This window comes from Anthonomus grandis, chromosome 1 (assembly GCF_022605725.1).
Source record: "Anthonomus grandis grandis chromosome 1, icAntGran1.3, whole genome shotgun sequence".
NCBI lineage: Eukaryota > Metazoa > Arthropoda > Insecta > Coleoptera > Curculionidae > Anthonomus > Anthonomus grandis.
Genome location: NC_065546.1, coordinates 48110727 through 48137410, shown reverse-complemented (window position 1 = coordinate 48137410; position 26684 = coordinate 48110727). Strand labels below are relative to the sequence as shown.

The 26684-nt window shown below is 30.7% G+C and overlaps 2 protein-coding genes across 3 annotated transcripts; one reads left to right on the top strand and one right to left on the bottom strand.

Moving 5' to 3' along the window:
- Window positions 1-222: 222 nt before the first annotated feature.
- LOC126742351 (serine/threonine-protein kinase 11-interacting protein) lies at window positions 223-4973 on the bottom strand. Its single transcript, XM_050448998.1, has 5 exons — window positions 4173-4973; window positions 3501-3995; window positions 1354-1618; window positions 1050-1200; window positions 223-870 (listed from the first exon to the last, which is right to left on the bottom strand). Exons 1-5 carry the CDS (start codon window positions 4860-4862, stop codon window positions 570-572), a joined length of 1902 nt encoding a protein of 633 aa, XP_050304955.1. The 5' UTR covers window positions 4863-4973; the 3' UTR covers window positions 223-569.
- Window positions 4974-10810: 5837 nt separating this feature from the next.
- Window positions 10811-24837, top strand: LOC126742557 (cytochrome b5). Of its 2 annotated transcripts, none has more exons than XM_050449254.1 (3): window positions 10811-11295; window positions 19086-19285; window positions 24382-24487. In XM_050449254.1, the coding sequence occupies exons 1-3, from the start codon at window positions 11167-11169 to the stop codon at window positions 24458-24460; spliced, it is 408 nt and encodes a 135-aa protein (XP_050305211.1). In that variant the 5' UTR covers window positions 10811-11166; the 3' UTR covers window positions 24461-24487. The 2 variants fall into 2 exon arrangements, with proteins under 2 accessions (XP_050305211.1, XP_050305222.1); XM_050449265.1 differs by lacking the exon at window positions 10811-11295 and adding an exon at window positions 16332-16575 and having other exon boundaries at window positions 24382-24837.
- The last annotated feature ends 1847 nt before the right edge of the window (window positions 24838-26684 follow it).

Below are 26684 nucleotides of genomic sequence, written 5' to 3'. Positions count from 1 at the left end.
TACACGGTGGTCCTCCGCGGGAACTAGATCGATCAATTATAGAAAAACTGTAATTTTTTTACATAAAACAGACATTTGATCTTATGAGCAAGCTATTTTATAGAGCACATTGTCAAATATTAATTATTTTACTATTTATAGTTTTCCTAAAGTTCGCTATAAACCCTGCATGTTATTAGTGTTATATGTAGTTTGAGTATTAATACCTGTACAAAAAAAAAATCAAGATTAAACATAAACTTTATTAAACATAATAATTTTATATAAATGTATGCAATTTTACAACTATATATGTACATACAATATGTGCTCCTTCCAATTTTCTAGTATTTATAATATATAATAAGCCTTTTATATACATTTATCTTTATAATCAGTATAATAAAATATATCAGTCTAAATAATTAAAATTAATCATATAAAAGCTTAATAAATATAAATTATCTGAATGTAAATAATAAAAAACATAAGATTGCACTGTGATTTCTTTTACTTAATTTTTTAAAGCAATTTATTTAAAAAATTATATAATAGTAAATTTTGACAAATGATTTTATGCCTTATAAGTATTAAGACTCTACCACTAAATTACTATCACACTTAGGACAGGTTATAACCTCATCGACAATAACACTTCTAGGAAGTTTGATCCTCGAGAAATTGTGACTGCACTTTATGCACTGATAAACGGTTCGTTGGTCGGGCACTTTATTCTTTTCCATGCTTTCATGAATAAGTTTAACGAAATGTTCCGATTCTTGTATGTAGTAAATTCTCGATCGTTTATCGGCTCGGGAAGAGTCAAATTCTATCTTTACTTCCTTTTCATTCTCACCTTTCTGGCATGATTTGATGTCGCATATGTGCCACCTAAGAGAAAAAATTAACGATAGAGGTGAAATGTAAACATTCAAAGTATAAACCAAACATAAAACTTGGAAGAAATTAAGAGTAGAATCTATCGGTATTGATCCCCTTGATGGAACTACATGTGTATACCAAAGACGTAGACAATTAATAGGCTTACAATATTAAAAAAATAATAATACCTTGCTCTTCGTTTACTTGTGACGGCATCCCGTTCCGATAGTTGAGTTTCCGTTACGACAATACAGAGATCTTCGACATCTGGATTTGACCCACTATAAAAAATATTACTGTAGTCTTCATCTTCTGACGATGAACTATTCGATTCTTTTTCTAAAAAAAAATAAAAAGCACTTCAACCAGGTAAGATAGATAATTTTTATTATGTAAAGGTATATTTTTATGTATTTTCACTAAAAATGTAAATATCTAAGTAAATACATAAATTAAAATAAGAATAAGTGTGACAACAGCTTACAAACTCACCAATTGAATAAAAAATAGACGCATCCTGCGATTTTGTATCTTCATCCTCGTTTTTAGTCTGACAAGTAAGAAACGAATCATTATTAGTACCTTCTGTATCAATTGTTTTCAATGTTTCTATTGAATCTTCATTTTTATTGTCGGTTTTATTTAAAGGAGTAGACGTCCTATTAGGAGAATCTGGAATATTTAGGACGTCTTGAACCACACCGCCAGACTGACTTGTTAACCAACTATCTCCATGCTCTTCTCGTAACTTTGTAATCTGTTAATGATAAATGCATGATATAATCTCATTTTGAAAATATATCTTTTTTTATGTTGGCAAATAGAATTTTGAGATATGAACGCAAAAATCAAGAATGATAAGATGCTATCAACATAATTATAGATACTATGAGATAAATGCCATAAAGAAAATAACATCAAACATGGGAATTGAGCAAAAAATTAAATCTACAATACTAGCTACATTTTAGCTTATATTACATTAAAAACATACATCTCCATTCTCCAAGACCAATTCGTCCAACAGACATATATACAAGTATAAGGCAAATACATTACGGTTTGTGATTAGAAGTAGTAAACATTTTAAGACTTAAACAAGAATTAGGCATGCCCTTACCAGCAATAAATAAAAATCAGATGGAGAAAGTACAAAAAAAGAAAAGTTTTTTCACAATCTATGTCTTACAAACAATGATGCATCACAAAACTCGGTCCCATCTACTTTAATTTTATTAGACTGGAAGAAAGAAGAACTTGCAAACAGTGCTTTTAATTTTTCTAAATTGATAACTCAAATATAGAAACTGTTTGAATAAACTATCTTAAGTTTAAAGTTCTTAAAGCTTTTATAAAACAAGTTAAGCTAATATTATTTAAGTTTTAATTATTTACCACAGACAATTTTTACTTTATTGTAGATGGATTTATAGTATGTATTTATAAGTATTTACATTACAAATACAGAATTGTGATCTTTGTATATTATTTGATATATTTTTTTGTATATCTTTTGTTTTTTTTATTTTATTTTATAAGACTTGTCTACAAAAATAGTAAATTAGTTTTGACAATTAAGCAGATATTTAGGTTGGATTAGATTTTCCATGATTCCATGAGTAGCATTTCACTCATCAGTCTTTAAAAATTTATTTAATAAACTGAATTAACCTCATTACAGAAAAATACATATAATAATAACTCAATTTTTAACCTGATGAAAAATACACTATAAAAATATTTAACTAAAAATATATACACCAAACCTCACATATTAAAAGAAATCCCTTTAAGAAGTAATTAAATAATTTCCCTCCTAAATCTAATCTAGATAAGTTAATGCACACAATTTCAATATTCATTTGATTTAATAAATGCAATGTCCTCTCAAGAGGAAATTAATAGCTTAATTGGTACTATGGAATGCTATAGAAAATATTCTGTTTTGCATTAAAAAAGAAGTCAAATCAACATATACTCATACTGCCTCAATGTTTTCATATTTAAAACTTTAGAGCATTATCATAACCCACATAAAAAGCCAAAACTTTATGAATTTTGTTCCGAACTCTTTCTAGGATTAGGTCTTTACTTGAGTAAAAAAGAGACCGAACTATTGAAGCATGGTCCAAAATAGAAACCACCAGACTTATATGTACATATATGCTTTTACAGGTGTTAACTGACAACTCTGCAGTTTCTCCGCACAGAACCAAACATTTTAAGAGGACCTCACTATTATATTATTTATGAGTTTTAAAATTTAATTGATTGATATTAAAGTAAATTTCTAGACCTCTACTTACATGACAACATTAAGGTGTATGAATAACTAGCTTTTTTAAATCTTCTATGAAAATTCATGGAATTATATTTACTTATATTAAGAAACAAGTTGTTGCTAATATACCATTCATTTGGCAAAGTTAAGTTGTTTCTACTAAAATAATGCTGAAGTTTACCCAGTAAAAATTGTATAATTTTGAAGCATATGGTCACAAAAATTGAGCCATGATAATCAAAATCTTAATGAATAATAATTATCTTCCTCGAAATTTTACCCTGCCCTGCAGAACCTGACACTGGGTAACATTAGACTTACATTCATATTTATATGATAAATTTTAATAATAACTTACAGTGTTTTTTACACTCAAATAGCCCTGATCAGCACTTCTAGGTGATGGAACAACATCATTCTTTTTTTTAATATTCTTTATCTGGTCTCCTTCTAAGATATCCACATTTCTAACCTTCTTTGGTCTATCCTGCATGGATTGTTCAAATGAATTCTGGAAGGAATGACTGCCATTCGAACCTAAAGAACCTTGAGACAGTGGATATAAAGAGCCTGTTAATGATTTCTCATTTTTTGTTAACGGAATATTATCCAAAACCAAGTTTAGGCTAGCAGTGTTTTTATTTAAATAGTTGCAAGTTAAGGTTCGATGGATCGGGTGGTAGTAAATAGGATTACCCCTCAAATCTATAGTATATAAGCAGTCCATCTGGGAAATAGAGATAAGGCAGGAATGATGGTTTATGCAATTGTGTGTGAGATCCAAGAGAAATAACCCAGATAAAGATGTAAGTCCTGATATGTCCTCTATAAAGTTGTTGTTTAAAACTAGTACCTGAAATCATAAATTTTCTGTAATTTCAGACCTCATTGGATTAAAAGAATGTACATTTTTTTATTAAATCAACAATTAACTTTCTTTAATAATCAGTATAAAATTGAGAAGAAAAATGTTCTTTTACAAAAATGAGAAAGTAGTAAATATTACATCACCCTAATTTAGTTAACATACCTGTAGCCTTTTACAAAGTTTAAACCAGGGAACTTTTTCCAATTTATTATAGGATAGGTTCAGGCTCTTTAAATTTGGCAGATGATCAATAACTTCCAAGTTCTTTATTTCATTGTGACTAAGATCTAAGACTTGCAGCCAAGGAGTAAATTCAAAACTTCTCCCAATATCTTTAATTTTGTTGTGAGAGAAATTTGCTCTCTTAAGACCATCCCAGCCAAATTTGTGGTGGCTGGAGTCACCTCCACATTTATCAAGAACATCCTCCAAATCCTCTAAGCTATACATGCAAATGAGATCTTCTAAGTGAGATCTCAGCTTCTGTAGTCCTAAGACATGTTTGATGTTGATTTTATGAATTTCAAGTGACTTGACTTTCTGAAATAGCTGTATATTCACAGAGTTGTCTCCTTCATCTTCCACAAGATCGGGGATAACTTTTAAAGCCAATGTTCCTTTAACCAGACCAAACAAGAATTGTAAGTCTATTTGCAATGAAGCTTGAGCGTCAGTGAGATGAAAAGATGATGCAGAAGCATTTGAAATCTCCGAAATATTATCGTCAAATGCCTTGTTCAATTTGTTTAAATAAATGGTGGATAGGCACAGTTTATATTTACCCCGTGAAATTTCTTTGCTCGCTGGCCTCAACAGATTTGCTACTGTTGAAAGCAAAGCAGGATCAGACATTATTAAAAAGATTTTATAAGACGTGACACAATGGATTCACTTCTTTGTAAACTTAATGAATTAATAAATAATAAAAATAACCAAGCAAAATATAAATATTTACATTTAAATTGTCACTATTTTTTGACATTGACAGTTAAATTAAGGGCGTATTTACATATATAAATAATTCCATTTTGAATTGGAATTGTCTTTTTGCATTCACATGGGTCCGTAATCACTGACTTACGTGAATTTTACGGCATCTAAACTGGAAGAAACGGTGTTGTGCTCCGTTATTTCATTCCATGGCTAATTCGCACAGTAATTAGTAATTAATCCATAGATCAATTATTAAAACACCTATAATTTAATATTTACGTCATATATATAATATTATTAATCAGTTATAAATTTGCTAATAGTTGGTAAACGGGAAGAAGAAGTAAAAGAAGGTATAGAAATAGTACATCATTAAATTTTTTTTTGTAGAATAAGGGATGCTATTTTAAGTGAAATATAAACAGAAGTTGAAGACCGGAGATCTATAAATGAAGATCAATTAGTATTTATCGAGATTTGTTGCAGGATAAATAAATAAAGATGGAGAAAAAAAATTAAATAATTCCAAATGTAGGTACAAAGTTTTCAACAATATATGTATATTGTATATAAAAGTACAAAAAATAAATGATTTTTTTTTAAATTATATTGACCTGTTTAACATAATAAAAACTTTTTCAACCTCCCAAATAAATATACATACACATGTGTTTGATTAAGTTCTACTAAGCTAAAACTCAAACCTTATCGAAAAGATGTTGTAAGGGGCTTAAAGGTATACTACATGCAGGAAAAAATTAAGAGATTATTCCTTGGACTATTCTAAGGATATTTTGTTCTTTCATGATATGACGCTTTGTTCTGAAGATAGGGGGCGAGAAACAATTTCATCGATCTAATTTTGGTAGTTTTAAAAGTATATCTTACTACCCTGGATCTACCAAGTAATAAAAAATTAAGCAATTCCGTTAGTATCTTTTAAAAACATTCTGATTAAGTAGCCGAAAAAAGTTGCGTTTGTCAATTAGTGTCAAAATTTTAGAACAAATTTAGACGTTTATTTTCTGTGTTTAATACTTGAAGTCTTGTGAGTGAAGTCGTTTATCATGAATACGAACGCCAATATGCCCGATATTTATTAGAAAAACCTTTTAAAGTATACGTCAACGACTTCGTGAAACAGGAGTATTGGACAGGAGCCACAAACAAAGTAGTGGACTATCAGGAAGGCCAATGACAGTAAGAACACAGAAAATAGACCAAGACAAATTTTCCTCTTTGTGTTCTGTGAGTAAGAATGGTAGAACTAGAAGAGAATGTGCTGGAAAGGATCAGCGTCTTATTCTGTAACCACGTATATATAATTTTAAGTAATTCTATTTTTCTAGGAAAATTAGATAATAAATGTACTAAAGAAAAACATCGTTTTATTTCATTTTTGAAATTATTGATATATTAGTACACTCTTGTTGATAGTGTACTATATTAGTACACTCTTGTTGATTTGTCTGTACTAATTATTGCAGTACGTTAACTCATTTAGATATGTATATTAAAGCTGCAGAGTTTTATTTTATACTGATCAATATCTGATGCTAGCCCCTAATCAAAAAAGTCCTATTTTCTATTAGCAATCGTTTCAATTAGGCGTTTGCTCTAGATATTACGATTAAATAATAAAATAATCAGATTTCTTATTAATTTGGCCACGCCGTTCTATTATTTTGATTGGTCCAATTAGATATGTACATACAACAGTTTCCGTGGCCAACCGAGAGGACGATAGCTAAATTTGTCAGAAGAATTTCTATCAGTTTGTATGCACCACTGCTCTATAGTCTATGTTCTTGTATTTTGTGCTCTAAGGGGTATCTGGACTAGTGATGGAAAAATCACATTATTTCGTAAATCGGATTATTACGTTATGAATGAATTCAATAATCGGATTATAATTCGAATTAAAAATCACTCGTGTGTATATATTGCAACATCCCAAATCATTCAAGTTATATAACACCTTTTATCAGCTTATCGATTGGTGACAACTAATTAGTTTTGTATTTATTTGTTCCCTGATCCATTATACACTATTGCTGTTTCTTAAAAAAGTATCTTTTAAATTTTAATATTTTTAATTCTAAATTGTTGATAAACTGCGAGAAGTCAGAGTTAATAGAGATCGATAATGATGTTTACGATGAGTAAACATCACTCATTTTATATAGAAGACACAAATTTTTATTTATTTTATTTATATTATTCCTATTTTTTTAAACCTGTGAGGAAAATTACTGTTTTTATTTTTGCAGGTTCTATGTAAGAATGCCCAAAAAAAAGATAGACCACCTTTTTGCCCTAAATTGTATATTAAAGGAGCTATAGGCGATTCTTTGAAAAAGGCCCAAATTTTAACCCCAAAATTTTTGAAAAATCGAAATATTTAAAAAATAAAAAACAAAATTATCCACATTACCATTCCGCGTCATTCTTCACCCAGTCAACACGTGGTCGTTCTTTCCTTTCCTATCCTTTGGAACCCTTCCTAGACCCTTTCCTGCCCTTGCCCTTTGCCAGTGGTAGCTGAACCTATTCACGCCGGTAGCCAGGCCGGATGATGCTGGATACAACGTAGGGGAGGCGTCACCGCGCATTTCAGTATTAAAAATTGTGAAAATATCGATTCGGGGAACAGGGTACATACCCGACAGTTTTCCCGAATCTCCAAATCGTGCTGGCAAATTGCCTTATAGCAAAAGCCATTAAAACTACAAACCAAACCAAACCAACAAAATTATCACGAGGTAAAGTATTAAATTAAAAGTATTAAATAAAATAAAAGATTCACCTTTATTTTTTTTAGTTTTGAAACTGGATATAATGTGAACGTCAGCAATTTTTTTTTATATATATATTTATTTTTTATTTTAACTTAAATGTTTGTTAACAGCTTTACCGATCTGATGATGTCTCAGGGCGAAACACGTGTAATAGTTTTTAAAAAAAATAAACATCTGAGATCATTGACTTTGTATCCCTCCAGAACTCTTAGTACTTGGGGGAGGGTAGTCAGGGATGCCGTAATCGCTCTGTACAAAGGGGTTTGTTGCCTAAAGATTCTCCTGATATTGAATCTTCTTTTGTTCTTTTAAGAGGTTATGTTTCAACGGTTTGGTAGTTAAACTCCAGTGCAACGATATATTAGAATGGTCACCCGTCAAAACACCAGCATTCCACCTGCCAAACAATGTAAATAGAATGTGGATTTATTTATATTGTTTGAGAAGTAAAATGCTGGCGTTTTGACGGGTGACCATTTTAATATATCGTTGCACTGGACTTTATCTGGGTGTTTTCGTTAGACTTCCTTCTTAGCCGGGTTTTGTTTAAAGTGGATTTGTTCGCTAAATTCACATCAAAACAGTCTAAGGGGATTAAATTAAAAATTCAAGTTTTAAGACAAATATAGAAATTTAATAAGCAAATTAAGAATCACTATGAATACAGGGTGTTTCTTAACCTATACGCATAAACTTGGGAAATTATTGCTAATGATAAATAATGACTAATAGTGAAAAAAAAATTAAGTAAAATATTTTTAGTTTCTGAGATAATTCTTTTTTTTCACAAAAATGTAAGAACTTTATCAGCTGGAATTTTGTTTTCAAATTAAGAAGTAAACAAGTCCGGATGATGTTTATTATGTTTAGTAGTACCTACTTTGCTATTAGTTGATACAGTTGTGGTCGTATTTCGTTTTTTATTAAAATTATGCCGCATTATTTTTCAAATGAGGAACTAATGGACATGTTACTGGCATACGGGGAATCAAGACAAAACAGTGTGGATGCAGCTAATCTTTATGCACAAAGGTTTCCTCATAGGTATCATCCGTCGCGTGAAGCTTTTTTGCGTGTGGTTCAGCGGGGTAGAGAAACTGGAAATTTGCGGCCGAGGCCAGGGCAACATGGTGGAGCCATTAGACCTAGCGCATTTTAAATCTGGAGAATTTGATTTTAGATATCATCGAAGAGCATCCTGACATAAGCACTAGAACAATTGCAACGCAATTCGGATTATCACCAGTCACAGTTTGGCGAATTTTAAGGCATGAATTACTGTATCCATTTCACGTCCAAAGGGTACAAGCTTTACTTCCAAGGGATCATGCACCTCGAGTAAACTTTTGCGAGTGGTTGTTACATCAGCAGCAGTTAAACCCAAACTTTATCAGGAACATTTTAGCTACGGATGAAGCAATTTTCACACGCAATGGTATTCACAATTTTTGGGCAGTTGAAAATCCGCATGTCATTCGGCGAACAAACTTTCAACAACGATTTTCAGTAAATGTGTGGGCTGGAATTGTAAACGGAATACTTATTGGCCCTTTCATTTTGAATAATCGTCTAACTGATGCTCTTTATTTACAATTCTTGCGACAAAATTTGCCGGTACTCCTTGAAGAAGTCCCTCTTCACATTAGGCAGAATTTGTGGTTTCTTCACGATGGTGCTCCACCACATTTTGCGCGACCAGTGCGACGGCACTTGGATCAAAAGTGCCCCGAACGATGGATAGGCCGAGGTTGTCCAATTGGATGGCCTCCTCGATCACCCGACCTTAATCCGCTTGACTTTTATTTTTGGGGCCACCTAAAATCTCTCGTGTATGTAACCGAAGTTGACAATGAACAAGAATTAAGAAATCGGATATTTGCTGCCGCCGAGGAAATTCGACTACAACCTGGATTAGCTGCTGTCTGCAACTCTTGGATTAGGCGTGCTCAATTATGTATTGAAAGTCATGGAAATAACTTCGAACAGTTACTATAATAGTTAAATAAACATTTATTTTGGAGAATTTACGTTTTTTTTTTAATTTTAATTAATAAGTCGTTTATCTCCGTAACTAAAACTATTTTACTAATTTTTTTTTTCACCATTAGTCATTATTTGCCGTCAGCAATAATTTTCCAAGTTTATGCGTATAGGTTAAGAAACACTCTGTATATTATATCCAATGGTGCAAAATTGCGCCAATAACCTATTTATTTATTTTTTATATTATTCAGTTAGATTATATGCGATTCTTTGAAAACAGCCCCATTTTGGAGCTCAAATGAGAAAACAAAATTAGCAGAAGGTGGAGCAATCACCAAAATATCATCAAAAAACCCTTATAACATTTTTTCCAAGATTCATAATAGTGGCACAAAAAGTTTTTGAAAATTAAAATTACTCAAAAAATGGCTATAACTCAAAAATTTTCTTGGGCCAAATGGTCTGAGGGGGAAAAATGAGTTAAAATTGCTATAAATAAGTTTCCTGAACCAAAAAACCAAATTCAAAATAATTAATTTTAGGGTCGAAATTTCCAGGACATACCCCCGAGGGAATTTTTTTAAAAAATGGTTTTATTTTTTTTTGGAAAATCTATGAGGTTGAAAGAAAAATCGTTTTTATAGAAGTTGTTGGGCCTGGAGGGGCTTCAATTTGCAATATACTTCATAATTTTATCTATGACCATATTCGAGAAAATTCACGAAAACAAATATTTATTTTTTTTATTATTTTTCAATTTTCTCTGGACATATGACGAAATTTAGTGTTTTTATTTTTAATTACACAAAAGTATAGATGTAACCTAATATACAATAGATAATAAAAATATAGATGTAATAGAGATACAACGCCACTATCTTAAATTCTTACCTAAATTTAACTTTCTATTTGGTTTTTGTAAACATAACCTCCCAAAAAATGGTTTTGTTTCCTTACAATTGGCATCACTGAAATTTTTCAGAGTGACCAACATCGAAAGGACACAATCACGTAAAATGGCGGCCATCTAGTAGTGGTCATTTATTTTTCAATGGATTGTCAGTTCAGGTATATTTATTAAAATTCGTGACATTATCCCATCATTAATCTAGACTCTGGCGTCATTGCGTCACGAAAATCACAATTTGACGCTTGACTTGACACAATAATAAAACTGCACGCATGATTGCATGAATGGAAGATTGAATTTTTGACTTGATTTCTTATTGTTGGACTGGATTGGAACGGCCCGTAAAGTGCCGTGACGCGACCATTTCAGTTCCTACAAACACACCAACTGCAATTGATTGCAAATACGGCATTGCCTGAGTGAAAAGGTCAGGCTTGTCTCATTTCACATAACCGTAAATTTTCCTTAGTGGCTTCACTTTTATCGGCATTTTCTTGTTTGTATTATTCTGCTTGGGAGTTACCGGTCAACAATGTCTGCTGAAATTAAACCTGAAGTAAAGAAAATTTCCTTTGAGGAAATTAAAAAGCATTCTGATAGAAGCAGCAACTGGATAGTTATTAACAATGATGTGTTTGATGTTACGGAGTTTTTAGACAAGGTGAGTCCTAAGTGTTCTGTTTCATACCTAGGTATTAGCTGTGTTAAACTTATTGTCCATATTTTAATTTATGCTATCCACTGCCCTATACCTCCACTGCTATAAACGAAGCAGGTGCTTAGCTCAAAATTAGGCTAACAAATGTTTTCCTTGCTTTCTTTTACTTACTTTTCATTATCTTATCCTTATCTTATCATAATTTTTGCTTGTAAAGGCTTATCAAAATATATGTCTTTTTATAAGTATGCTATAGACATCAAGGAACAGAGTACCAAAGAGGTTGGAATGTTTTGCAAAAAGAAAAAGGAGAGAAGATTTATTGACAAAAAAATTTATTTTGCTAATGGTAAATATAAATCTAGAGCAAAAGCCAAACATACCGCCAAAGTCAAGAGAGATTTCAGCATGTTATTTATTTATTTACGGAATGTCCCCCTTCTAACAAAATTACAAAATAAATTATATCCTAACCCTAAATGTATATAATTATTCTGCCATCAACAAATAAATTAATGATATATAATGAACTTAATCTAAGTATTAAATATCCATATTTTCTATACATCAACAATATATCTGTCTAAATGTATATTAATATGTAGCAGCCCAAGATATAAGACAAAACTTCCAGAAAAATTTAAGCACAAACTAACATTGGCCAAAAAAAAATTAATACAACAATATATAGTTTTCCCCAATTGAGTAAAAAAATATAAAACAACTAAAAACATACCCTTAAGAAAAATAATGAAAATAAGAAAAGTAAAAGCAATCAAATTTATTTGATACTTATCACATAGTACTCAAGGAGTAAACTCACTCAGACACCTTTTGAGTTTTGAAGGCTTTAAATCCACTAAGTCAAAAGTGTGATTAAATCTATTTCCCAACATATGGAGTCAATTAATTTACCATAATTTGTATGGTGACATTCAACCAGAAAAAGGGATGTCTCTGTAAGTACTCTAGTATTGCACCTACAGTTTATCTGCAATAACAATTCAGGGTAATCAATAGCATTATTAATCAACTTGTGAAGAAATATCATATCACACCTGGTTCAATAGTCCTCAAGAGAAGTCATATTTAGCCTTGACTTAAGTTGCAATAAAGACTCATCTCGTACATTTAATTGCCAGACCTTATCAAGACTGTAAATATGGTTAGCATAATAAGGGGATCAGACTATGGAAGAATAAGACATGACACTACAAATAAGTGTAAGATATAAAACTCTGATGGCAGCTACTGAAAAGAATTGAGTATTTCTAGTTATAATGTTATGTTATGTTATCATAAAGATGTAAACAGAAGGTGTTTAACCCTATTGTTGTACATAAATTATATTGTTTTTAAAGAAAAATTACTTCACAGAATTGGTTGAAAATTTATAGCCTCAAAGACTGTGAATTAGCCACTGAGTTATTCTTATTTTTATGTGGTCTACATCAAACCACATTAAAATAATTAATAAAAAAGGACTAATTAAAAAAAGGAATGAATGGATTACAAATGATTTGATTGTACTTATTGAACATTGAAACACACTTAAAAATAATTTTAGTAAGAAGTTCAAAGCAGAATACACTTCATATAGAAATATGCTTAACAAGCATATAGAAAAACAAAAATATTACTTCTTTTCTATAAGACTAATTGAGAAAAATAAAGGTAATATGAAAAAGGTTTAAAGAATTATAAACAATGCTACTGATTCAAAAACTAAGGACAATCTTAATAATTTAAAATTCCTCAATGTAGACAACACAAATTTTGCAAATTTTAATGATATGAAAAGTAATGAAACAAACTCGTACATACTAGGCATCATCAGATCCACTTGTGCATTCACTAATAAAAAAAAAGACAAAAGAAGCAGAGAACACCACTACATGCTCTAAATTATGTTAAAATTGGCAAAATCAGGCGGAGACTAATTACCCTTGACTTGTATCATGTATCTGCTTCTTTTTATTAGTGAACGTCCAAGTGGATCTGATGATGCCTAGTATAGGCGAAACACATGTAATCCTTTGACTTTTATTTTATTAAATTTGAGACCTGTGACTTAAGAATTTGTTTCATTACTATTTAATGTAAGCTGGTCTCTTTGAGAAAAGATGGACTAGTTCTTGGAGTTTCTTGGAATAATGATATGGCTGAATTCTGCAACACATATTATATAAATATAGGTTTGGAAATAGAGAATTTAGACCCCCCAAATTATTAAGGTTACTTAGAAAACATACAATCAGCCATATATTTGAACAGAAAATTAGCTTACTTATTTTCCTTAGAAAATATTATAGTGCTCCTGGTAAAGACGGCATTTGTGCAGAGTATTCATATAATTAAATATGTTCCTATAGATATAACCAGGCCTCTAACCTACATTATAAATAAAATTTTTAACACAAGTAAAATACCAACACACCAACTTTAAATATTTAGTAAAAATTGCACTCACAATTTGAAAATGATAAATTTATCTAAGTCACAATATACAATGTACTCTAGTAAGCCCAAACTTGTAATACAATATAGATTATACCTTTTTTGCAAATCATGTTTTATTAGTTTAATAATTAAACAAAAAAATTAGACTTATCCATTTAAATCACAGCTGTAGTACAAGTTCTCCACACAATTTAGATATTTTGACAAAGCAAACACTTAAAAAGGATAAAAACATTTTAATTATTTAGCACCAAGATTTCAGAATTTCTTACCATTACCATTGACCCAAAATAAGTTTATTTATTTTTTTTTCTTAATAATATTCTTCTACATTTAGTGAAAAAAAAATACATCAAGGATTGCCAGAACACAAATACTTGTGCATTTTTTTGTTTTCAAATGTATATTCATTTTAGTGCATATAAAATTAGCATAATAAAATTGTAAAAGAGACTTTTTCTTCACAAGGCCTTGCAAACTTGCTTATAATTTGCAAAATTTGCCTCTTGAAAAATTTTTTGGAATATTTCAGGTCCCTGGGTTCCCCAGTTTAAATTCCTGTTTATCATTAGCCCTAGAAAACCAGTTTCATTAGTCTGTTAAATTAAATAATAAAAATTTCCCTTGATAAACAGAGAGGAATTTTCTTAATTGTGGTATATCATTTGAAAGCACTTATTAAGAGGTTCAAGATGATGTATTACTCAGCTCTGCTTTCTATTTGAGATTTTAGGGGTGTGAGATACCTGTCCAAGAGGTTGCAGAGAAGGGTGAGGTAATATGCTTATTTTTGATCCCCCTTCCGTTTTATAGAAACTGTTTACAGCATTTTTTATTCAGTTTTTTGGTCCTAATATATGGTCATTGTAAATTTTGCCTTAACCAAAGTTAGTTATTACTTAATTATAAAGTAAATGCAACAATATCTAAAATATTTTTAATATTGTGAAATTTCTTCTTATATTGCTAAAATAGTAGTAACTCTGAAAATGATAAATAACATTGATGTTTTATAGCTAATTTATGAGAGGTTTTCATATTACCATAACTCCAAAGTGAGTGAACACATTATCATCCAGGAATAGAATATAAAGAAAAGCTAAAAAAATCTTTGAACTGTAATAAAATATTTGACAACTACACTGACAAAATAATGCAATTGTCTTAGCATTCACTTTGGTATTCAATGTTCTAAGGCAATTGCTTGGTAATAAATAGGGTGTTTCACTTAGAAGAAAAATTGTTACTAAAAACTCATTATTGTAGATTGAAAAGCCCAATCCCCTGTCTACTTCTTGTGAAACAAGAAAAAAACTTGAAAAGTATGACAAATAATGTGTATTTATATCAAGCATTTATTTTGTGGATAAAAGCCTTTTTCTTCAACCTTTTAATAAAATATCAAATATTAAAAACATGAAATTGTTGTGGAACATTGTAATGGTGCACTAAAAAAAATATGTAAAATTTAGTTGTTCGTGCATAAGTATATGCGTAAATTTGTCACATAGGTAATTAAATTTATAGTTCTCATTTGTAGCTAATTAACCATGTACGTGTTGAAATTAGGATAAATACATATCGCCTTATGCCTATTACTCTTACAGCAGTAAAATTATGAAGTGATTACTCAATGAATATTTATCGAGATAACAAATATGTAATATATCAATGACCTTCAATAAGCTGATTTGCCAAACATGACGTGGTGCATTCGATCTATTTTTTGATTGCATCATATATAGAATCATACTCAATCACCGCTGAAATTTGTGTTTGACAGAGTTTGCAATAAAATGTTTAAAGGCTTTAGAGTATTTGTTATAAATAAGATAATGACAGTTTTTTTTTTAATTTGTAAACATTAAAAAAAAAAGTGTTGCATGTAGACATGTGCAGCCTAAAAAATACCTATAGAAACATAAAAAATACTATGTTTAAAAACAGCGTTTTTGTGGAGTCATTGCCGACAACACGATGCCGTCTATTTCGATTTTTCGTGGATTCAAATCGTGTTTTTTGATACTACTTTTTTTGCATTAACATAGACGAGAAATAAAATGTCAATTTTTTTTTACAATCTTTTCTTTAATTACTGTGCCGAGGTTAATATAACCAATATGTATTGGAAAACAGTTTAAAGATCCAAATCAGGAAAATTTGTCACTTCTCGACCATACTGATTGGTTTACAAATCATGTAGAAAGTATGTAAAGTTTAACTAAAAGAAATTATTAGATTAAAAATGTTATACAGAGGATCACATAACATCAAAATCATTTTTTTTAAAGAATCAATTAGTGGCAACTGCACAATAATTTCTAGCTAAAATTACCACTTCTCCATTGTTTTCCAACCCATATTTCTTTTTTTAGGTGAAACATGTCACACCACATGTCATGTAGCCATTAACCAATTTTAAATTTTATTTTGTGTATTACAGTTTTCATAATAACAACAAAAATTAATAACCTAAAGTCTAATTATATCTAAATCGTTCCTATAAAGAGACATGCCGGCAACCATGTGCAATTAGCATATAATCTTTAACAATTGAAACAAATGGTACTTTGATCCGTGGCTCGCGATCATTACGCTTTCAAGGAGAACTTCAGGCAGTCAGTTATTATTTCTGAACATTTTAAGCGGGTGTGCGCTTCGCGTTTGGTGTTGTTTCGTATTATTTTGTTAGGAAATATGGCTGAACAGGGTAAAGAACTTAAGATATTTACCACCGCTCAGGTGAAAGAACACAACACTAAAAGCAGCGTTTGGATAATTATTCACAACGACATTTACGATGTTACGTCGTTTTTAAATGAGGTAATATTTTTTATTTTATTGACTACTAATATATTGTTTAACATGAATTTGTTAGGGCTTGAGTGAAAAATGTATCCCTTTATGTCAGATTGGTAATTGGCTTAAAATAGTTGTGTCTTAAATTGTTTGTTTGAATTCAAGGTAACAAATTCACTTTTCAAAAACAATTGTGTCTTCAAAATAAATGTGCGAGAATTATGCAGGTTTTTTTGCTTTCATTATCTTTCACTGAGTAGCTTATCTAAGGTCAGCACTTACGTCGAGTACCACTAACCTGAAACGATAATAAAATTTAATTTTATGTAATATTAACTTAATTTAAGGCCTATAGCCCAATGAAATATTAAATATATAATTATCTAATATGTTTAATGTTATCTTATCATCAGTGCTTTTGCCGTAATGGAATATTATCGCTCAGACTAAAATTAATTTTATGAAATAACAATCTTGCGAAGACGCTTATCGAAATCATATTGCTTAAAATTATCAAATTCCTGAAATCATCTTGGTAACAGTAAATTTAGGCTATATAGTGCCCATTAAATTCAATGCACCACAAATATTCCTATAGAGCTAAAGCTCACCTAAACCAGCAAAAGAATACCAAAAGAATGAAGATCTTTGCCTTTCCTTATTATACACAAGTTTAGACCAAAGCAAGGTTATAATTATATAATTTAAAATTGCCAGACAGCTTAGATTAATTAAATATAATATGAAGGTCAATTTGTATCTACCAGGTGACACAGAAAAAAGGGAACACTAAATAACTTTGTTACTTTTCAAGATAAACAAATGAAATTTGATATATTGATAAAATAGTTATAAGAGCAACTTTTGATATATTCTACTGTTTTCCGTAACTTCCAGTTTAACAGGAAGTGGCACTAACTTTCTTATTTTAAATGGGATACTTGGTATATTATTACGTATTTCGATAAAAAATAATATTCTGAAAACAATGATATCGTATTTTCTACTTTTTGTCTTTTGTCTATACTCATAGAATTTTTGTTTTAAATTTTAAAATAGAGTGCCATGAATGCGTTCAAAGTTTTAATTTTTAATCAAGTAATCACGGAAAAATAGTCTTCATTGCATTTTATGACTTAAATCTTTTACACGCCTTTCAATCCAATGTCCAAATCATAAATTTTGGGATTTACTTTATTTTTTTTAATAGCGCATTATTGGGAACAACCACTTTTGAAATGCGGTTTTTTTTTTCAATAATTTGATATGATTATTTCTTAAATCGGTTGATAAATAAGCCCATAAGAAGAAAAAACTAATTTACAAAAATGAACGAACAGGAAGCATTGTAATGACATGCCTGCGTATTTTTTTCAAATGTCACATATACACAATTGCCTTAAGAAACTGAAATTTAACGCAGTGTACCTTACGCAATTATATAACGGCCTAAAAATAGGATTTGCAATATTTAAAGAATTATCTTACCCACTATTCAATAGACATCCGTTTCATGAATTACTGAAAAGCTACCCAAAGTTAAGTCTCGGGGTCAAGAGATAATTACATACAACTCACGTCACTTTCGAGTAATGCTTATGATAATTAAGTTATAGGTTGGATTTATGGCTGTGATCTGCCTAAATTTGGATTTTTTTCTCTTTTTACAAGTATAATTATAATGCCTTACATGATCATTATTTGGTCCAAATTATTAAGTTGTCACTCCATTTATGTATAAGTCTAACATAACATGGGGCATGTGACCTTGAGTTGTATGTTTACAATAATTTTGAGTCCAAAATTTATTGCAATAAAAGCTAATTGTGTTCATGATTACCTTATAATGAGACTATAAATTGAGTTCTACTTAATACTAAATAACTCTTCTAAATCTTGGTTATTTCAATATGATCAGATTGGTTTTGTAGAAAAATTATTACAGCCGTGACATTTAAATTAAGTTAAAACTAAATGCAGGTACTCAGGCTTCCTTTGCATAATTTGGGTTATTACGGGTTTTTGTGGTTTAATTTGCTTTTCATTGCATTTTTCGTGAAAGATAAATAAGCTGGACAGATAATACCTCCTAAGTACCTAGTTGCACCTCGTCGTATACTTAGAAATATAATTATTAAAACGATCCGTCGCCATAGTAACACACGGCTAAGATATTAACATTATCAACGACTGCTAAAAATAACTCATAATTTAATATAAGTCATTTAATTAGTACATTATTGTTGAGAAATTAAAATTTTTAAAAAAATTTATATTATGTAATTAATAAAGATTTCTATTTTTACTGATTCTTTTTTTTTTTAATTAGGATTAATCTTTTTCAATCAGTACTAAATTATAAATTTTACTATTTCCCGCTTGATTAATTTGCTGTTGAGCAGAGAATCACAAATGCTGCATGGAGGAATCGATTAAGTTAAATTACGTTAAATATTAAAAAGGTCCTTTCAATTCGAACTAATTTTAATAATTTTGTAGCCTGTAATAATAATTGCTGTATTTCTTTACTAAAGCATCCTGGTGGCGAGGAAGTCCTTATTGAACAAGCTGGCCAAGAAGCTACTGAAGCGTTTGAAGATGTTGGCCACTCCAGCGATGCTAGGGCTATGATGGAGCAATACAAAATTGGAACGTTGGTGGACTCAGAGCGTAAACCCGACTTACCAAAGAAAAGCGATCCTGAATGGAAAGAATCTTCAGGATCATCTGATGTGTAAGCTCTATAACCACCATACATGTACTGATAAACTAGCAGTTGAAGTGTGAAGTTTGGTTTTTTTAATTCATGAGGTCAACTATATTTTGAAATAAATATAACTGGAAAGTAGAAAAATATGTTTCAATGATGTGTGCTTTGGTGAATATATTAGTTTGGTGATATTTTATCTACTGATTTAGTTTGTCTGGGTTAATACCTTTGCTAAGGGTGTTTTTGGACATATTTAATTCCAATTTTATGTTTCAAAGTTTGCAGAGGCAAACATGTTTTATTGACAAATAATGGTTCAATTTTATGTTGATTTATTTTTTTGGAGGGGGTCAGAAATTTGACTTGCAAAAGACATTTTAATAGGTGATAATTTTTACGCTAATAAGTGTCGTAGGTGCACTTCCAACATATATATTTTTACTAGTTTTCAGTTAAATTCATTTAGTAATTTTAAAATTTTACAAAGTATTTGAATACTTTGTAAAAGTATTTGATTACTTTTTGAATTGAGTTGAATTTGTCAGTTATATTATTATTAAATCTTTATAGTCTGCTGAGAATGAATATCAACTTCACATTTTGACTGCATGTAGAAGGCTTTTAGTTTCACATGAATATAAATTTTCCATTATAATAGTGATATAGAAAATTTAATTTAATAATCTGAATTACTTTTAAACCCATTCATTGAGCATCAATCAATCTAATATTAATGGCCATGTATAATAGGGTGGGCCGAAAAAAGCCGATTTTTTAAAAGTCGCAAAAAATAAAAGACGCTAGTTTGGAAAAGGTGTCCATGGTGATCATACAGGCAGGGAAATTTTTTGAATTAAAAAAAAAAAATTAACCGGGCCCAGGGGCTATTTTAGGGGTCAAAATTTTTTTGTCAAAAAAATTAGGGGCGCTACCTTAAAATCTTTTTTAATTAATCTGTTATATTCCCAGAAAAAATTCAAAGATAATAGTAAGCATTTTAACCCACCCCATGAACGAAGACATTTTTTAAAAAATCAAATATATACCATAAATCAATATATTTGTATGATTGTGCACGTGCAGCCTTTTGCTTGATTAGTATAATTTTAAATATAAAACCATACTAATCAACCCAGAACCCACCACGCGGAGGTATCTGCACCGGCCTGGAGTTCCTTCCAATTGGGGACCCTCCCAACCATATATTTCTAACCTTACTTAAGTCACGTTACGTTTTTCAAAATATTGCGACTTGTTATCAAAAATTGGTAACATTTGTCGACCTTCTAATTTCATTCGAACGTAGCCGTCTCTGGACTCATCGCCACATACTTTAGTGGAGGCCTCAGTAACCAGTTTGACGCAGCGTTCTACTGCCTGAGTGTGACATGGAAATTTCTCAAAGTTTGGCACAAATGTAACTTTTAATAAATTATCCAAATCTTCATTTTTAAGAGCAACTGTTAAGGGTGGTTCAGAAATTACTGTTTTTTGCCAGTCTATTAAATCAATGTAATCCTCAGCGGCTAACTTGATCGAAGGTACCCTAAAGACTCTCACTTCATTGCTGGGATGCATTCTGCATTTTTTTATTCTTCTCACAGCCAATGTCTTTATATGAGGCCTTGGGTCTGTTAACATTGCTAAGAGCAAATTTTCAGAATGGGCAAAATAGGCATTGGCGGCAAAGACTTTGTCGACTATTTTAGTAACTTTAGGTGGAAAAGTTCTGGAAAGAGTAATGGCTTTCCACAAATGTCGTGCTCCGTTGTAGATCAGTGGTTGTGTCTTAATATCAAACCAAACAGGGGCATATATTTTCATAATAAATTCTGATAAAATAACTAGGTTTGATAGGGGGTTTTCGGTGGCTACATATAAACACAGTATCCTGTTGGCTGTAGTAAGCCAGCGAGCATGGGACAACTTTCCAGAATCTTTATTTGCCAGACTTTCCGGACAGTGTCCATTTTTAATAGCAAAACAAATATTATACAAATATTGTTGGTCAGTGCTTAGAATATCTGGAAGCTCTGTGTCTATAATTTTAAATTTCTTTAATGGCATTTGTTGGCAGTCTTTTAGTAGCAAACCCACTGGCCCTGAAAAACTGTAAGGTCCCTTGGTCTCGCCATCTAAATTTTGAAGAAGATGACGTAAAGGCATTTCATTGGTATGGAGAAGACATACTCCACTGAAGGGGTCTTCCGATATGAGTTTCCATAAGACGAATAATGCCTCCCTTCCATCCTGTATTTACATTCGTTCCAACGCAACCGATTACAGACAAAAAACTTATATCCGTCTGATAATTCTCTAAACATTTTAAAAGTTCATTTTTAATATTTACTGTAGTAGAAGCTCCTTTGTAGATATATGTTTGAAATATATATTACCAGGTTCTTTTATAATTGAAATGTGTTCTTCTTGTTGAATTATTTTTTTGTTATTCACCATAGAAAGCGTTTATTCGCCCATCAAAATAGAGGCCTACAATAGAGACTGCGTGTAGCTCAACGACCTTAAAATAATAAGCAGATCATATAAGAGGGCGGACCGATATTCTCAGCTTAGAAAATTGGTCATGGGCCCGGCTAAAAATTATTTTTTTTGGGTTATAAGGAGGTTAAATCAAATGTATTTTTCGGTAACGCCCTTTAAAAAAATAATATTTAAAAAAAAGCCCCTTGAAGTGCCCCTGGGCCCGGCTGGATTTTTTTTTGTCGTAAATTTTTTGTTTATTATTTCTTTTAGAAAAAAACGCACCCTTTTTGCTATAGCGCTTTTTACAATTAACAAAAAAGTTTTTTCGACCCACCCTAATGTATAATTAGCATTGATTGGATATTTTAGTATGTTTATATTCAATGTTTAAAAAAGGTATATCATATATTATTTTCTCTTCTAATTACTCTGAATTGCCTTATTTTTAAATATTTCTGATTCACTTACCATTTGGGATTTTATTTTTTTTTTAACTAGGAAATTGAATAGCTATAACCCTTTGCTTGTGTGTTATGGTGAGTTCTCTTTAACTAACGATTTATATTCAGCATATGCAACTGTGAATTAATACACAACAGATAACAGATTTCTTTTAGCAAGCAAAGATTTTTGCAAATAAATCTCTAGGTATACCTATAAAAAATTAAAGTAGTAAAAAATTGGGTATACCTATTAAAAAATTAATTAATAAGCAATAACCTTAACTGGTAATAAATAATTTTTAAAGGATTATAGCATCATAATTATTTTATTTTATTAAAATTTAGAATACTTTCAGCAATATCATATGAAGTACAGATTCTTAGTTTTTATTAAATATGGATAAGCCTGAAGTAGCTATAAAAGGTATATATACAGTGGTGGCCAAAAGTATGGAAACTTTTTTAATTTGTATTTTTTTTAAGAAACCAGGAACTATAATAAAGTTACTCATATTGTGATAAAGTATATATATCGCCTAACTTAACATATTCATTTGAAATTAAACGTATTATAAAAAGAAAATGAAATTAAATTAATATTTTCTTGGCCAAAAGTTTGGAAACTGAAGAAAGTTATTTATATAAATTACATCTAAATCAAAATCTGCTAATATTTTGTGGCATATCCCTTCAAATTTATTACTTCTCTACATCTTCGTGGCATAGAATCGACAAGTCTTGCACAGTCTTCACTGGAAATGGCACCCCCCCTGTTTGCAGTATTTCCCACAGTTGAGCCTTGTTTGAAATCGAATGGTTTCGAATCTTCCTGTCCAAATGATCCCATAAATTCTCTATGGGATTCAGATCTGGGGACTGAAGGCCAATCCATTAAAGCAAAAAAATCATTTAACCAGTTTTTCACAAATTGGGACTTGTGTTTAGGGTCGTTGTTTTGCTGTAACAACCATCTCAATGGCATTTTCTCCTCAGCATAAGGCAACATGTTGTTCTCCAATATGTCTTAGTGTAGAAAACGGTTCGTTATTACATCAATTTTAACCAGGGGGCCAACACCTGATCGGGAGAAACAACCCCACACCATTACACTTCCACCACCATGTTTTACCGTAGGCATTTGGTCACCTCGTACCTTTTGGTCGCCGGACATAAAGTCTCCCGTCACTCCCAAATAATTGAAACTTACTTTCGTCATTAAACAATACAGTATTCCAATTTTGGTGAGACCAGGTAAGATGGTCTCATGCAAATTTCAAGCGATCCTTTCTATTTTTCTTTGATATTAGTGGTTTCTTTACAGCAACTATTCCAAAAAGCCCCACTTCATTTAGCCTTCTTCTCAGATACAGAAATCCCCATTTCACTCATTTCTCCAGAAATATCTATAGAAGTTTTCTTTGGGTCGTTCATCGATATTCTTTTCATTACCTTCATAGCCCTTTTGGACAACTTTCTTGATCTTCCTTGCTTGTGGGCTACCAAGACATTTCCTCTCTCTTCAAATTTTTTAATTATTTTTGAAACAGTGCCTTTTAAAATGTTTAAATTTTTACTTATTTCAATTTGTTTATAACCCTTCTGGTATAGTTCAACTATTTTACTTTTTAAATAACTAATAAGTATTTACACTTAGGCATGATGCCTGTCTTCACTCAAACAAAATCGTACCGTTAAACAGCTTGTAGTAAACAATTATTATGATTTTATTAAAGGTTTCCATACATTTGGCCGCAGAGAAATAACTCCTCTTTTATCAAAACTAATAAACAACATTATTTTGCTTTACCTCCATTGGAATTTCTTTATTTGCTGATTATTTATATTTTTGAGAGTTTTCGCATTGCGATATTTTCTGCATTTTTTGAAAAAATTTAAAGTTTCCATACTTTTGGCCACCACTGTAGGTATATATAAGGTATAAAAGGGAAAAAAAGGAAGAGTATGTAATATATGATTTTTATTAGACTAGCCTAAAATATATTTAAATATTCAAGATTAAGGAGTGTCAAAACAATGACAAATTGTAAATTATAGACTGGGAATTTTCATAGTTAAACAATAAGGGGAGCCATATTTGCCGTAAACCTTAATAGTGATTGGTATTTAAAAGAAGCTTATAACATATTTTTCTAAATTTTGAATTATATACTGATTATTTTTTTTCTTTTTCAGTTCATGGAAGTCATGGATAGTTCCAATCGCTTTTGGATTTGTAGCCACAGTAATCTACCGCCTATATTTCATGTCATAAATTAGGAAATAAACTAAAATTATTAGATCCTGTCTAAAATCAAACATTTAAAGTCGCATTTAAGGGTATTTAACTACTAAAAAATAACTTAAAAAAAAAGGAGGTTTGTCAGAAGTGTCTATTTTTTAAAGTATATTTAATAAGCATACTTGTCTTATTTAGGTAATATTTTTTGTAATGTTATAGCTTATAGAAGTATATAATAGTTGCATCTATATGCATTTTATTAATGGTTTCGATGATCAGCATCTAATGCTGTAGACTAATTAAAATTGTTCTAATATAAAGCTGTACACAATTTCTGGATATTTTTTGTTGTATGCTCTATGGGCTTTATACACAAAGTGACAAAATACAAGTGTTATGTGTTTAATTAATTATGGTTTATTATTTGCCTCAAAATGAGGGGGGACTAAATGAAATAAAACGCTTATTACGCACCAAATTCTTCTATTAAAAAAAACTGTTATGATCATAAATAAATCCTTAATCGGCGACTAAATTAACTTCAAACGATTGATTTTTTTCAAAATTTTTTATTTTAGCTACCATTATATCATCTTTTTTAATAACATTAATTGAATAACCCACTTCCTTTCCTCTTTTTAAGTTATTACTTGTACAAGGTCTCCCATACAGAAGTACCACATTTAAATCCTTTATTTTGTCATATAGCATTCCTATAATTTTAATACAGTGTTCGTCGAAACTAAGCATGAAATTTGCAAATTTATATGTCCAATATTGAGATAAACAGTTATCGAGAACCACTAATCCTGGATTTTGACAGTTGTTTATTATCCTTTCCAAATTAAAAAAGGTAATTTCCATTTGCTCAGCCGTAAAACAGTTTAAAACTATAAATCTTCTTAACGATTCATCGATAATTTTTTTCTTATCGTTTGACGTTAGTTTGCAATAACGATCCAGATTCTTTTCCAGGATCCTAATCACTGTAAACAAGTTTATTTGCATATCAGTATGTAAAAATATAACGTGATTTTCCTTGAATTCCGGACTTAGCCATGAAGGTAAAATCACTTTAACGATAAAATCTATCAGGAAATCTGTGTAATCACTTTCGAACGGAAATATGTACTCTATGACTTGATTGTTATAAGGACCGCCTTCTGGAAAAAGATGGGGGCAGATGCCATTTAAAGATTGAGAATTTTCGCTTTTTACTCTTGAGAAAAGCTGTACTCCAGATTCCATTTTTCTGTTTGGCATTTCGGTGATTGATCTGAAAAAAAGGTTGTGAACTTGTAAAAATTGATACTAAATTTTAACCTAAAGAGACGTAAAATGTATTAAAATCTAGTATATTGTAGGCCACAAATAGGTGTAACGAATATAATAGGTATCAATCAATAAAATTGTCCAGATACCTATAAAAATACCTCTGAAAATTCTTAGAAAATGTCTATAATGAGTATGAATACTGTAATGTTTTCTACTATATATACTCGACTAATTTGATCTTACAATTTATGTAATTAAAGAACAATATTCTATCTATTACATCACTAACATACTCGTATTACTTACAAACTATAATTAACCTTTTAACTGCAATGCGTCAAATTGGTGCACGCGGCATCGCCACGTGTGCCACTTTGACGCACTCGTTGAAGAAATGGTACCCGCTTTGCGCGATTCCATTCTCACATTCTACAGTTTTTGTTTATATTTTTGAGCTTTTAGACAGCTTAGAGAAAGTTAGACCCCTTAGAGCGTAGGGGAACTTTAACCATATATATTAAAATTTAATATTTGCTTGGTAACGGTGTTTATTTAACAGTTTAATACGAACAAAAATTAACTAGTTTTGAATTGAATTTCTAGAAATATTTATTTAGTATCTATGTCGATTTAAAAATGGCGCCAATATATCGGCTTCAGCTAAACTTCCGGCATCGCGGTCTCCTTATATAACGGGCAGACCATGGTTCCGGAACATTCGCTAACCTTCCACGCGTCTCTAGAGATGTCGTGCGGTCATGGGCGGAGTTAGGGGGGGGCTTAGCCCCCTTTAAAATCAAATTAGCCCCCCCAAAAAAATTGTTCAAAACGTAAAAAAACAGAAAGTATAAGACTTAAAGAATATGTGGTTGAAACTTCCACTTCCGCAGTACACGAAGAAACGTTCTTAAATTCACCTTTGATAAAAAATGAGGCACAAAAGTTTTGGCTAATTTCAATTTATTATAGGTCTCTCGACAAT

What these genes read in the sequence shown, in the direction of transcription:
- LOC126742557 (XM_050449254.1), top strand. Translation starts at nt 11,167, where the DNA reads ATGTCTGCTGAAATTAAACCTGAAGTAAAGAAAATTTCCTTTGAGGAA. An exon ending in TTACGGAGTTTTTAGACAAG is followed by an intron (nt 11,296 to 19,085) that starts GTGAGTCCTAAG and finishes TCTTTACTAAAG; the next exon opens with CATCCTGGTGGCGAGGAAGT. An exon ending in TCTTCAGGATCATCTGATGT is followed by an intron (nt 19,286 to 24,381) that starts GTAAGCTCTATA and finishes TTTCTTTTTCAG; the next exon opens with TTCATGGAAGTCATGGATAG.
- LOC126742351 (XM_050448998.1), bottom strand. Translation starts at nt 4,862, where the DNA reads ATGTCTGATCCTGCTTTGCTTTCAACAGTAGCAAATCTGTTGAGGCCA. An exon ending in AACTTTGTAAAAGGCTACAG is followed by an intron (nt 3,996 to 4,172) that starts GTATGTTAACTA and finishes TTATGATTTCAG; the next exon opens with GTACTAGTTTTAAACAACAA. An exon ending in GTCTATTTTTTATTCAATTG is followed by an intron (nt 1,201 to 1,353) that starts GTGAGTTTGTAA and finishes ATTTTTTTTTAG; the next exon opens with AAAAAGAATCGAATAGTTCA.